Here is a 14,843-nt window from a genome sequence, read left to right on the forward strand (position 1 = left end):
GTATCATTTCATCATTTCAAATATGCTATTTTATAATCAAATGTGTAATATTGGATGGATCTTGGTATTCCTGAGTAAAAATAACTTCAATTTAACTTTAAATGTACCCTGTAGCCCTGTATATGGGCTACTTTGAACATTGGAACATTGAGCTGTTTGTTTGTTTGCCATTTATTGAGCATTTGAGTTGTATACTTGTTGCTATTTCAAATGAGAACGTGTACATTTTGTGTGGACTGAATGTGTATGCAATACATTGTATTCTGTGTTGGATGTCTTTGTATATTTAGCTCATAATCTAAAGGTTTAGCTGTCACTCTTTCTTTCCCCAAAAACAAACTGATCAAAGATTTTAAACTCAATTTGTCACGACCTCCTTGCATTCAAGTTCATTTCACTGACTTCAGAGAACTATAAAGGCACACGCTTAGTGTAGCTTATGCGTAGCGTCACGTCCTATCAAAAAGTACACCCAAAAGAAAGGATAATAGCATTTATATTTTAGTAATTTATTATTTTAACATTGTATTGAGAATTCATTGCATATTCATTGTAAAATGTAAACATGTAGGCCTATTATAAGCAACGGACCTTTATTTAGTATCTTTCTTTAACAATCATTCTGAGACCACACAATACTGGAAGAGAAGTGAGGAGCATGTAGGCATTGTTGGGTTGGTATGGGTATGTTCAGTTAATATAAATAGTAACTGTTATTTAATTCATGTAGCCTCTTAACAAGTATGTTGAGACATTTGGAAGCAATATCTAATATTTAACAATATAATACTGTTTCAATATAGAATAATAATAATAATTATTATTATTATCTTATATATGAAACAAACAATAGAAAAACAAAAGCATGAATGTATTTTATAAGGTATTTTATTTTGAATCCGCGGCTCGTTTCCTGGTCTGGTCACATGGTCGTTCAAGATGGCCGCGCCCTGGAGCGACGTAGTGTAGCAGCAGAAAGAGTTGTGCAAACAGGTTTAAATGACAGTTGGAGCTGCAGGTCGCAACTGACATCTGTAGAGAGAGACAGAGGAGCGCCTGTCACCTCCTCATTCCCGCCGACATGAGCAAGGACGGTTTAATCCTGTAAGTACTTCTGTTGTTAGCCTAAACATACAGTAGAGTATAGCGTTATGTTTTACCATAAATATATAGCCTATGTTATCAATGAGGTTTAACTCTAGCATTGTGGCTGCTAGCAGAGTGACGTTATGAAATGTGCCTGTGTCATTCTTATGAAAACATTTCTTCACACAACATGAATTGAATCTAGCATTATGTTGACCGTTTATAATTCTGTCTTCACCAAACAAAAGTAATATTTCCCGGTCATTAATGCTAGCTACATTTAACCCTGATACGTTACAGCTCTGTCCTTTATGGAGAACTCTCATTCAGAAAACCAGTTTAATTTTCTCTCGCTCGCATGCAAATGTGAATTCCCTTTGCAACATAAAGTATTAGCTTTAACGAGTCATTTGGATCTTCTGATAAAATAGGCATATAGACCATTCATGAAAGAGTAGTTCATTATTTTAAAATCTAAATGTTTTTTTATTATTTTGTTTTTTAGTTATATAACTAATGTATAACGTTTCTCATATAACTTCCATAGTGCCGTCTATTGAGAAAACATATGTTGTGGGGGAAAAAAACCCTCTTTTTGTTAGTATTGTTAACTAATTGCTACTGGATGAAAGCAGAATAAGTGGATCGCAACTTTTTCTGAGTTATCCCATTTTTATTTCATTTGAGTGAAGAGTCTAACAGCTGTGCTAATCGTAACACAGCTGTTATATATAACATATGTCATATATCCATTCTAAGTGCCAGACGTAAACTGAATTTAAATTACAATAAAGTACACATAATTAGTTTTTGTTTAGAGGCTTCAGTGGTCTGCATTTTAAGCCACTGGAAAGCATTTTTTTAGTGGTCCATATGACAAATAACAGTAAGATTTATTGTAATGCATCATTAATACTTCCAAAGCAGCCTTTCATTCAACCGTTGTCCTGCTGCTGGAAGATGATAAGAGGGCAGAGGAGTGTTATCTCTCATATCTCTCATCTCTGTCATTGGCAGCTCTTGAGCTGGATGCCTATATGATTGCTGGGGAAAGGGAGGGGTATGCCTGTATGTTAGATAACAGAAGCTTGGTACCGTATTGTAGCCCCCGGGCTAAAGTGATTAGGCTACTGCCAGTCAAACCCCACTCTCATAGAAGTCAATTACTTTTTGAAAATGAAACTTTGTCAGATTTGCATCAGATTGTACTATATTAAAGCTTAGTAACAATTGGTGTGACTAGTATAAATGGGATTTCATAGAAACAATGAATGTGACTTATTGCCCACAACAAGAAGAGATCACATCCCTGTGTTTTTGAGTAAACATTAACATTACTGTAGCAATTGTTGTCCTCTCTCAGTTTGATGCAACATTCCTTAATGAGCACAGTGAAACAACTGATGCTAAACCTTTGGGTTTTTATTTTTTCTATACAGCCCCAAGGACTTCCCCCAGCTCCAGAACGATACTTTCCTGCGAGCAGCACGAGGAGAAGAAACTGAACATGTCCCTGTCTGGTGTATGAGACAGGCTGGAAGATATCTCCCAGGTACCGTGATCAGTGCTTCTTTCTTCTCAGTCCTGAAATACAGTTTTCTCTCTCTAACCAAAAGTCAAAGGCTTTCTCTGCATCATCGTGTTGTTTTTCTTTCGACTTTAAATAAATGTCTTTAAACCTACATTGTGTAATTTTTTGAGTTGATTCTTAGCAAAAAAAACTTTGTTCTTTTACAAATATGTGCTCATTCATGTGTAATTACTTCCATCAACTGATCAAAGTATTCTCATAAGCGTAGAATCTGCCATTCAGAATCATTCAGAATACATACGGGCGAGTCGCTCGAGTGACGGCCGCCATGTTGCGCCCGCCATCTTTAAAATACATTAGCCAAAGAGGGACATGCCTCCTCCTTTCACCCTTTTACACTCAGTGGCACCCCGCACCGTGACGAATGCCAGGGGGAGATTACTCGCCAGGGAAACGAAAAAGAGAATTAAAACAACAACGCGACAGGCAAAGCAACGTGTCCAAAGTTAATATTGGAGTGGCTAGAACAGCAGCTTGTAAACGATGGAGATATTAAGAGCTAATTTCAGGTTGGGCCACCGTAGCAGTTAAAACGCGATTGGAATGGGAAGGGCTAGAAAGTAATATTCAGTTGGTTGTCATATACAATTTCACTGCTATATAGGAGAAATTCTTACACAATGTAGCTTTAAACAGTACAATTTTAGGACAAACAACATTAAGACATTAAATACATCATTAAGACATTAGTGTTTTGTTGAAACTAATTTGCAGAGTTTCGTGAGTCCAGAGCAGGGAAGGACTTCTTTGACACATGTCGGTCACCAGAGGCCTGCTGTGAGCTCACTCTACAGGTAAAGCATTGCTTTTCCAAGTTTTTATGAAAAGTCTAATTTGAATGATTTAAATGTATGTTTTTAGACTGTTTAGCTCCAAGACAGCAGGTTTTAGGTCTATCTCCAACATGCAAGTACCCTTTGTAAATCAAATTCATTTATTTACTAAAACAAAATGACTGAAAAGCTGATCAGAAGCACTTAAAATATCTATAATATCTAATATATAGCAAACCACCAATGGAATGAACCCAAAAGATATCATAATGTGTAGAAAAGAGAGAGTTCTCTGCGCTTCTGCAAACCACAACAATCCGGTGCAACCAGAGCAGGACAAGTCCTGCATGAAGATGCAACCTTACATCGAAACGTTAGTCACTGTTATGCACCATAAAAAATAAATTATAAATTAAGAAGACCTCTGTGTTGCACCAGTGATCTTTTTACTCATATCATAATGTGTGTTTATTTATTTTTTATTTTGTCTAAAAGATCACATTTCCATCACATTTCCATTCCGACTAATTTTGATGCCATTTGCCACAATGTGTTTTTGTTACTTAACACCAGCTTGAAAGAAGAAGCTCCAACATGCAAACAACCACTGGAAATAAATGTAATACATGAATTCACTTTTAATATACTTAGTAATAGTACAGTAGTACATAAGTAGTGTTATATTGTGTTGAGATGATGGCGTGATAATAAAATATCAAGTTACCACCAATACTTACCACCTATGCCCAAGACGCTACCCAAGACAGTAAACAAAAATCACAACCACCTTGTTATTTTTATGTTATCCCTTTTTTCTTTTTTAAATGTCTAACTTCTTTTTTTTACTTTCAGCCTCTGAGGCGTTTTCCCTTCGACGCTGCCATCATCTTCTCTGACATCCTGGTTATCCCACAGGTAAACAACAACGAGCAATCAGCATATAGACAATACATCTTTTTCTGGAATTTTGGAGAAGTGGAAGTAGCATAATAACATTAAATCAAATTGCTGTGTAATGTTAAAGGTGTTTGCCTCTTTTAGCGTATTGTTTCAGTTTCACGGCCTACAAATGTACCAGAGCTTAAAGGGAAGTGAATAGTGGACCCACTGTCATCAGATGGGCAAAAACAAAAGATCAGTGTGACATTAATGTTGCTCCAGGCAACTGTTTGCTATCAAGTTAGCCATAACTACTTTATTAGCCAGTGATATGTGGTAACTGTGTATCTATCAGCTTGTATGGATGGTTTTTCTGTCCCTTAGTGGCCAAACAATATTAATGCACCTTAATTAGCATTTCACTCTGTTGTATGCATATAGGCTGTTAGCTTACCTAGTAATTAAAGACAATGTGACATAAAAAAAAACTAAATTTTCCAAGTTCAACAGCCATATAAAAACATGTATGTAGCATAAAATGTATTAGTAATATATGACTGGGTTTGGTAGTTTTTGGGGCACCCACTCTCCGTCTCTCCATCTATATCAAATTGCAGCCGTCTCTCAAAACTTCTGCATGTCTTTATTCATTCTTTCATTCATTCTCCCTCCAGGCCATGGGTATGGATGTCCAGATGGTGGCAGGTAAAGGTCCTACATTCCCGGACCCCCTGAAGGAGCCAGAAGATCTGCAGCGTCTGCAGGCCAAAGTGGACGTTGACAAAGAGCTGGGCTACGTCTTCAAAGCCATCACACTGACCAGACACAAGATAGAGGGCAAAGTGCCGCTCATAGGATTCACTGGAGCTCCGGTTAGAGATGATACTATTACTGACACATTTAAAGATGAATAGAAAATCATGAAACAAAAGTGAATTAAATAAAATGAAATCAAAGTATAGTGATTTTTACTCTCCCCCTCTTTGCTGTGTCCATCCACAGTGGACCCTCATGTCCTACATGATTGAAGGCGGAGGCTCCAGGACCTTCTCTAAGGCGAAGCGCTGGCTCTACAGACACCCTGAGGCCAGCCACATGCTGCTGAGGATGCTGACCGATGTGATTGTGGAGTATCTGCTGGGACAGGTGGCAGCTGGAGCTCAGGTTACAGCCCTTGCCTTTTAAATCTCTGGAACTTTAACAAACTGCTTTGTTTTGTAACTTGATCAAGTTGAAAGAAAGAGCCTGCAGGTTTTTTTCTGATGTGTGTGGAGCTAATTGTTGACAGAAACAATAAGATGTATTAAGGTTGAAAGCCTCAGAGATTCAGTATAAGGCATATTGTGTGGAGTCAAATGATGTCAGAGTTTGGACATAAATACTATTTGCTGATTGTGGCAGCTCCTACACACACTCCTTATGGAAACAAATCTGCTTCTCAGTATCAGCACAAAATGTGGTTGATGCAGCATTTTCTTTCCCCAAAAACAGTTGAGCACAGCCTGAGAGCACAAACCAGATTATTACACAAAGTCTAGACAATGTCACACCAGCAGAGTACACTGCCATTTATACAGCGGTATTTGGGGCAGCAGAGTGGCTATAGATAGATGGATAGATTGATTGATTGATTGATTGATTGATTCATTCATTTAGGTTAACTTAAAACTGCTATAATCAATATGTAAAATAATCTCTCTCTCTCTCTCTCTCTCTCTCTCTCTCTCTCTCTCTATATATATATATATATATATATATATATATATATATATATAGTCAGTTAAACGCATTATTAACGGCGTTAACGCAAACCCATTTTATTTTATAGCAAACGTTGTACTTTTTTTCACATGCTGTTGCAACAACTAGTAACTTTAGAAAAACTACAACACCACACCAGATCTAGCTAGACCGGAAACAAAACAACAGGCACGCCGCACACCATGCGCACACACTTGTTTGGGCTTGCGAGCCGGCCAAAGAGTAGTAGGCTAAGGGGTTTCTTGTAGTGACGAGTCCACATAATTATCACCCAATTCTACAGTTCCCCTCAGCTCTACGAAGCGGTTTAGTGTCTTTTAAGTGATTGTTTTTGGTTTTCTGGAACCTCTACTGTTTTGGTTCAGTCTCTCGGCTTGTATCAGCATTGTTTCTAAAAGCTGTAGGCTGCTTTATTCAGCAAAGAAGGTCTGATAAATTAATTCTATGCTATCTGTCCAGCACCAAGTGGGAGTCAGACAATGTTAGCTGCTAGCTGGTAAACAAAGTGGATTATTTAGCAGCAGAAGAGCCAGATATTCCCCTCAGCAGTTGGTGGAGACCAAAACAGAGCTAGAAGGAGAGTGAGTATTGGACTTGCATTCAATCGGATGGATGCTGACACAACTCTACATTAATTCTAATGTTGCTCCCAGTCCCAACTGTTTGCTGACTTGCTGGCCATATTAACTTAATAAAGTGATAATATGTTAATGTTGTGTTTACAGCTTGTTGTGCTGTCAGAAAATCAGTTACCGCAGGTTTAAAAACAATCAGTACTTTATTCTCTGCTATATGTGTGTGTTGTCCAGGCTCTGCAGGTGTTTGAGTCCCACGCCGGCATTCTGGGTCCGGTGGAGTTTCAAGAGTTCTCTCTGCCTTACCTTCGAGACATCGCTCGCTGCGTCAAAGAAAAACTCAAGGATGCAGGAAAGGACATTCCCATGGTGAGAGGCAGCCGCACACATAAGCATACATGTGCTTTTGTCCAAACATAAATATACCCAAATCCACAACAAACACACACACATTTACACTCCTGCAGTAACACTGAAGTTTTATTTTTAATTCCTCATATTTCTGTATGTGTTCTTCTTGACGGTGTCAGTGACTAATGATGTACACCTGCTCATCATCTGAACTGCAAATGAGTCAAATGTGACAACTCTCCTGCTACTCTCCTGTATTTTTCTGTTTGTTCTCACGTTATATCAACCACTTTCTATACTAGTTTGACTACTCTGTTCTATTCTTACCATCACTTTGTTGCTTCGACTACACTGTTTCCCCAAGAGGGATCATTAAGGATTCATCGGGTCTATTATAAATAACTGTTCTGCTTTATTACCAGAAGATGGCAGCATTTCACCATACATGCTTCATCCTGATTCCTGTAAAAATTGCTTTTGAAAATCTACTCTTCTTACTTTTCTGTACTTGTGTGTCTTCCAGATTGTGTTTGCAAAGGATGCTCACTATGGTCTGGAGGATCTGTCTCAGTCTCATTATGAAGTGGTTGGTCTGGACTGGACCATTGACCCACGATCAGCACGGTAAACACACACACACACACACACACACACACACACACACACACACACACACACCTATACACAGAGCTAGTTCTAAAATAACATCATGGCACAAAAAACATACAATAAAATCACCTAATAATCTAAATACAAACTGCACCTTCTAACTCCAGTGTTATAATATCTTGTCTGCACCAAGCTCCTTGTTAGATATGACACATCAGCCCATCGGCTGTTTCTGAAATAGTATTAGAAATCTGAATTTCAACCAAAGCTGGCTCCTCAGGTTGACGCTTGTAAGATTTAAAGTGTTGAGATATCTCTGGAATGTGAGCGGGAATAGAAAAGGATCAATACACAAATCTCACTCAGGAGCAGATACAGCTACAGCCTTAATATCCACTGTCATGGTCAGAATGCAAAAAAACAAAGAGCTTACGGCTGAATACATCTCAGGGATGCATCTGTTGCAGCAGTTGCTGAACTAATCATGAACCACACTGTCGTGTTTCCTGAAGAGCAGGTTAGCCATTAGTGACCTCTCCCTCGTCCCTGGCTCGTCACTGGGTGCAGGATTTAAGTCAACAAACGTCTGTGTTTCCTGCTCATCAAATACTTAACCTGTTGGTTAAAGGATTACCCTTTGTGTGTGTGTGTGTGTGTGTGTGTGTGTGTGTGTGTGTGTGTGTGTGTGTGTGTGTGTGTGTGTGTGTGTGTGTGAGTGTGAGTGTGTGTGTGTGTGTGTGTGTGTGTGTGTGTGTGTGTGTGTTTTCAGGGAGCGCACAGGAGGGAAGGTCAGCCTGCAGGGAAACATGGACCCTTGTGCTTTCTACGCTCCAAAGGTAACCTCCACTCCCACTTTGGTTTAGGCTCTTACATGGACAGAGGCGTAACGTTTTTTTTCTTCAAAACTATCTTCATTTTTTTTTTTTAATATTACATATATATAAACATCTACATGAACCCATTCCCAGTAACACAACAGTCCCTGTGAAAGGAGAGCCTGAACAAGCATGACATTAAGTATAAATACTTACAGAGTAAAACAAATACATTTGATGTACAGATATAAATAAATTGAAAAAAAGTAGATGAACTGGTAAAAGTATAAAATATGTACATCTCAGAAACGCAACCCAGACAAAAAGGGGTCAGGGCACCGTTCTGCTCTCCCTCCTTATTCACAACCATGTTACTCTGGCTGTAATACAACTTACCTTGGAGTGACAGCAGTAGCGCAAATCCTTGTTCCTCATGCAAGAACATTTTCATATTCTTATTCTAAATTTTCCGAACTTTTTTTTTTTCACCATTATGCCGTGGTGTTTCCTTGAATTTGAAGGGGAATTGGGCCTGGAAAGTCCTTGACAATTCCTTGAATGTGGTGTTTAAGGTGTGGGAATCCTGTGTGACAGAAGTAACTATCAGTACAGTATGACTAGTACGACAGATCTGGACTACTGAAGTTTGTTCGTACAAAGTTCTGCTAAATCGCTCGTACATGCCCCCTTAGAATAAATCTGTTCTCATTGGTGGTTTTTGCGTGAAGCCCCTTGTCTGATCCTCACAGACATCTCACTTACATAATGTAAGAAAGCCGCCTATATCTTTAAAAACATCCGCTACTTTAGCTTGTTACTTACTATGCAAGTCTGTTTTTCTAGCATATAAAGCAATTATATGTTTGTCCTGTAACAGACAGGAATGAGTTTGTTTCCTCACATTTACTGGAACATCTTCAGTGTACATTTCTTTATCACATTTAATTGTCAGGAATATTGGGATTAGAAAGGTGTAATACAACAGGTGTAATGTTATTTTATAGTTTGGCTTTGGGCTAGGAGACACGTATCTTCTCCTAGATCTCTATAGAGATGTCTGTGTGGAGATAGTTCCTCTATGCAGAGAGATTAAAGACAGTTTTCTTTATAACCTGCTAATAATATGTCCTAAAACATGCACTACTGACCTCTGTCATGTAAATGGTTAAGTGTGAGCTGCTTAATGAGGGTTTCAGAGTAGAATTTTGTGCTGTTTTTCATGAGATACAAAAGAAAGGAAGGGAAATAACAGACAACCCCACTGCTATTTTCAGCCCCCCGTGTGCATGCTGTGAATCCTATTTTCATCCCACAGTATTTCAATTCATGTATTTCTACATAATACAGTGAAGTGCTATAATTCATTCTGACAAACTTTTGTTTACACACAGTATGGCAATTTATAACCTCTTCATTATAAGTTCAGAAAGTTGTTTGACCCAGTTTGAGCAAAGTATATCTCAGACACTCTGACTTATTATAAATATTATAAGCCGACTGACCCAAAAGGTGTGCCAGTTGATCCTTACCTTTTTCATCAGCTCTTCTTCTCTCCCCTCCTCCCTATCAGGAGCGCATTTCAGACATCGTGAAGAAGATGTTGGAGGGTTTCGGCACGAGGGGCTACATCGCCAACCTCGGCCACGGCCTTTACCCCGACATGGACCCGGAGAGCGTGGGCGCCTTCGTCGAAGCTGTGCACCAACACTCTAAACAGATGATCAAACAAAAGTAACGATGGATGTGTCGGTGTGAGGGAGTGTGTAATCCAAAAAAAAAAGCTGATGATAGTGATGGAAAGAATTTACAATAATGCATTATGTTATTAAAAACTAAAACATTTACAGCTTCATGTCTCATTTCAGGAGTATAGTATATATATATAGTAACATAGTTTACTGCATTCTCTTCCTGTGTAGATTTTCAGGATAAACAAGATGTTGGTTTTCTAAGACAAGATTTTCTGTTCATCCATAATATGTTGATCTGACCAGGAGTGGATTATGTGTTTCCATTGGAGAGGGTGGGCATCATGTATGCATGTACATGAACATTAACAACACATTTAAGGTGTATGGGATTTGTATTAATATTGAATATATTTAAAAATGTTCAATCCAGCTTTGACTTTTTTTAATTTATTTTTTTAAGATATTTGTCATCCAATCAAACTCATGATTGTCATTCGAGCACATACAAATACAAATAGAGACAAACCTTTATAACCTCTTAATAGCTGTAAACCGCTTCAAAACTGAGCTCTTCATCAGGATGAGTGGCTTCTTTGTCTTTGAACAAAAACAAAAATGATCCAAACTGCTGTGAAAAACAAAAGCTGGTGATTTGTAAAAGGGTTTCTGCGTAAGCACTACTGCAGTTAAAAAAATAAATAATCAAATTTTAAGGAAAAATGTCAGCACGCAGCAGTTGATCATTCCACCATCTAACATTTTAACAGGGAACAAAACCCCCCGCTGGATCTCAGCATGAAGAGTTTTATTTTTACTCCTGCAGGTAGAAAATCTGCTAAAGAAATGCACGCTGTACAAGAAGATGCCTTATGCTGTCTTTGTCTTTCACCCTGCATCAGTTTTTTATCTTTTTGTTTTTTATTTCATCAACTCAGACTAGAAAAGGTGGTTTATGAAGTGAATTGCATTGTCTGTAGCTATAGAAGATGATGTTTAAAATCTGTGGCGATCCTCTTTAACTTTATATCTATTCCCATAATCAGTTTATGACCAAAACTTGGAAAAAACTGACAAAAATTGAAAATGATTAACAAAACAATGAATTTAAAACATACACAAAGATCTTCAGAAGAATGTGGACTAATCTCAATTTTACCAATTTATCCTGGTCATGTCAAACAAACATGCTAATGTTTCGGCCTAGTGGTCTTCAACAGAGCGTCTACGTCCCCTAAAACGAAACGTGTTTGACATGGCCAGAATAAATTGATGAGGTTACGATTAGTATATACTTACGTAATATTTTGGGTATTTAACGTTGGAAATGTACGAACTTTGGATTAGCGCCACAAACAAATACTGGGAGTAACTGTAATTTAAAGGAACACAGCGACTTATTGGGACTTTAGCTTATTCACTGTAAATAACAAGGTCACATGAGAATATAGTTCCCACTATGTATACGGTAAGAAGATGGCTGTGTCTCATGTGACCTTGTTATTTGTATATGCTGTGACTATACAAATCACAACATGTAAATAGGCAAATGTTGGCGTTATTTTGTCACTTATTGGGAGCAGTAGGCTAGATGGAGCCTTTTCCTCCAAGATCTGGGCTAAGCTATGCTAGCGGTGGGTGCGTCAGACACGACAGAGTTACGACACGCACGGAGATGAAAAGGGCATGCATGGACTTATCTAACTCTGGGGGTTACGGTGAATAAGCTAAAGTTCCAATAAGTCGGCGTATTCCTTTAACAGAAATCGAAAATTGTATCACAATCATTTAGGAAGTGAAGCTTATGTATATTCCTACAGGTGCACTTGTAAATCCAATCTGATAAAGGTGCCACAATACTCTAATGCATTTTTTTTTTTTTTTAAAAAACACCACTTACATACTTTTTGCTTGTTGTGATGGTTTCTGCATCCGAGTTGTTTCTCCTGACTGCTGATTCGAGGCTGGGGCCTGGCCTAGAAAATGGGACAGAGACGCGACAGTGACTGGGGCTTTAACTGGGACAGAAATGAGACGGTCTCCTGCTGCCTGAAGGTGTGTGAACACAATTTTATTATCCAGTCTGAAGTCCTTGGAGACTGCTTTGTAATGAAGGTCTATTTAAATAAACAGCACAGTGTGGCCCCTAGAACAACATTAACTAATAGTTACTTGGATTTTTCTAAAAGATTTAAGCTTTAAAAAGAAAAATAGGTTGCCAACAACAGTTTACTAATAGGCAGAAATATGTGAAAGCGCACATCTTTGAAATGTAGATTTCATAATACTGATTGATTGATAAAAAAAATACTGATTTTGGCTATGTGTATATGTAACGGTGGTTGAATTCCCCGTTGCAGCTGCAGGTGCAGCTGTCGTGAGGTCAGGGGCTGGCTCTGCTCTGCGTTTTCCTGGTGTTTGCTTAATTGATGTAACGCAAAAAAATTGCAGCAGTATCCCACCACGGACGCCATTGTATATCACTCTGACAGTCAGTACTCGCAGTAGTCTTGCTTTGCCAACCCTTACTTGGCAGCGGAGGAGGGTCTGACTACTAGTCCACACAGAAAAATGTGCTCTTGTTTCTTGGCATTTCTTTAAACCAATCACAATCATGAAGGAACTTCGAAGGAACTTGTTTTGGTAGAACATGTGTACTTTCAAAAGTTGTTGTAGTCGTGCAACAGAAAACTCAGATTGGACAGATAGTCTAGCTAGCTGTCTTGATTTACCCTGCAGAGATCTGAGGAGCAGTTAACCATAGTCCTCATAAATCCACCGGAGTTTGAAATTCCAACACAAAGAAAGCGGAAGGTAACGAAAATCCGGCCGAAAATAGTGAAATCCAGCGGAATTTCCGGCGGCAACGCAGCAATCCTGGAAGTGGAACGTCATGGATAGACTATCCTCGCGGTGACCGCCGTCTGTTTTCAAGTGTTTAGTGTGTGTGCGCACGCGAGCGTTTATGTTGTCAAGGAGGTTTAATAAGAAATGCATGCAGTGCCACACATAACGTGCAGTCAGTTAACACTCGGTGTAGCAGAGCTTTTACGATTAACTGTGACATTTTAAAGCGCGGTTAACAGTGAAATCGGTTAACCGCATCCCAGACAAAATCGCAAATGCAAATTAATCTGGAACCTCTTAGTTCATTTTCAATTTCCAAGGAGCGATATCAACCCCGACTTAACAAACCGACAAACATGCCTTTGGACGCAATTGAATAGATCCAATCAGAGCAAGGAAACATGGCGTAGCGCTAAATTGTGATGGTGTCACATCAGAAGGTCTGTGAACGAGAGTTGCTGTTTTTGCCATCAGAATTTGAAGATAAAGATCTGCGCGCTCAGGTTTTATTTGCTCTGTCAGATGCTTGGCAATTTGGTCTGGCGAATTGGTCACACGAGCCGTGGTGTGTTTAGTGTTTCTCTAGTGTGGAAACATTTTACAATTAAAATAAAATGTTTGTCTTTGTTTTGGCCTTTCATCTACAGTAAACCATTTCTTATTCCAAAAACTGACCTTTTTTATCTGTTGCAGCATGAATAGGAAAACTGTTTTGAAAACTTGAAAATCTGATCAATCAACCTCAACAAAAGTGGTGTAAATCTGTAAACATTTTCAACTTTCAACTACTTGGAAGCACTTGTATATCCTCAAAGGTCATTTTAGGACAGACAGGCGTGTTAAAGTCAGGCATCATCTTCACCAATCAGAAATCATTACACCATACCATTGCCATCACAACTACCAATGGGATGCTGGATAAAAGCTGAGCAGACGGAGGTATCCAATCACAAACCTCGAGTCAAGGTCTTTTGTCTTCATGTGAATTTAATAATTTAGTAAATTTGGGGTAAATACGAAGCTACATTTTATTACACAGAATACTGCTTGATGTGCATTATTACTGTAATCATAACGGAAGCTCTGTACACGAGGAATTGGGATAAAGGGATCACTTAATCCCAAATAGTGTTTTTCTCTGTGAGGCAGCTAAGAACGTCAGATAAGCAGATTCTAGTAAATCCGGTTGTTGTTGTTGTTGTTGTTGTTGATGCTGCTGGTGTTGTTGTGACGGATTCCAGCAAAAATCATAACATCATGCGATCAGATCGCGTTTCAGAGGATCCCTCACCAGTCACTATATGGAGACCATGTTGTTGTTGCTAGGGTTTTTTGAACAATGTTGACAGTCAACGCCAGTATTTAAGACTGAATTCATTCATTTCTGCTGCTATTTTTGATCTCTTGGTTTTACTTTTTTTGATGCAAAATAAAAGCTTTTCTTAAAATTACGTTTTTCATTTTGATAGTTTTATTCCAAACTGCATTACAGCTATTAGTATCCAAATACTGCACAACAATTCCTTAAATTATTATATAATGTGTACCTGAAAATATGAACATGCAACCAATCTTAATAACACCTTGAAATTCGTAATTATTAAATTCTCCAAATATTTTACGTTGTAAAATGAGAAATAGACTGTGTTGGCTTCAATAATTGATCAACATAATATCATTCTTGTAGAATTAGAGAGGTTTTAAGCCAAAGTGCCATTTTTGAAAGCTCTTATTTGATAGATTTTCAAACAACAAATCCCATGAAAAGACCATAACCCACAATGTCTTTCAATAATGTCTGATTTCCCGTACCTGTCTGTGGCACTCATCCCATTTGTTTGCTATTTAAAGGGATAGTTTGGCTTTTT

General features: G+C 38.4%; 1 protein-coding gene across 1 annotated transcript; it reads left to right on the top strand.

The window, feature by feature from the left end:
• The first annotated feature begins 875 nt into the window (after positions 1 to 875).
• On the top strand, positions 876 to 10,284 carry urod (uroporphyrinogen decarboxylase). The gene is made up of 10 exons (XM_031288144.2): positions 876 to 1,104; positions 2,526 to 2,638; positions 3,392 to 3,471; positions 4,303 to 4,365; positions 5,004 to 5,201; positions 5,332 to 5,493; positions 6,900 to 7,034; positions 7,540 to 7,640; positions 8,395 to 8,461; positions 10,011 to 10,284. Exons 1-10 carry the CDS (start codon positions 1,082 to 1,084, stop codon positions 10,173 to 10,175), a joined length of 1,107 nt encoding a protein of 368 aa, XP_031144004.1. The 5' UTR covers positions 876 to 1,081; the 3' UTR covers positions 10,176 to 10,284.
• The last annotated feature ends 4,559 nt before the right edge of the window (positions 10,285 to 14,843 follow it).

Source organism: Sander lucioperca, chromosome 9, assembly GCF_008315115.2.
Source record: "Sander lucioperca isolate FBNREF2018 chromosome 9, SLUC_FBN_1.2, whole genome shotgun sequence".
In the NCBI taxonomy this organism is placed as follows: Eukaryota; Metazoa; Chordata; class Actinopteri; order Perciformes; family Percidae; genus Sander; species Sander lucioperca.

What these genes read in the sequence shown, in the direction of transcription:
- urod (XM_031288144.2), top strand. Translation starts at nt 1,082, where the DNA reads ATGAGCAAGGACGGTTTAATCCT. An exon ending in AGGTGGCAGCTGGAGCTCAG is followed by an intron (nt 5,494 to 6,899) that starts GTTACAGCCCTT and finishes TGTGTTGTCCAG; the next exon opens with GCTCTGCAGGTGTTTGAGTC. An exon ending in CAGGAAAGGACATTCCCATG is followed by an intron (nt 7,035 to 7,539) that starts GTGAGAGGCAGC and finishes TGTGTCTTCCAG; the next exon opens with ATTGTGTTTGCAAAGGATGC.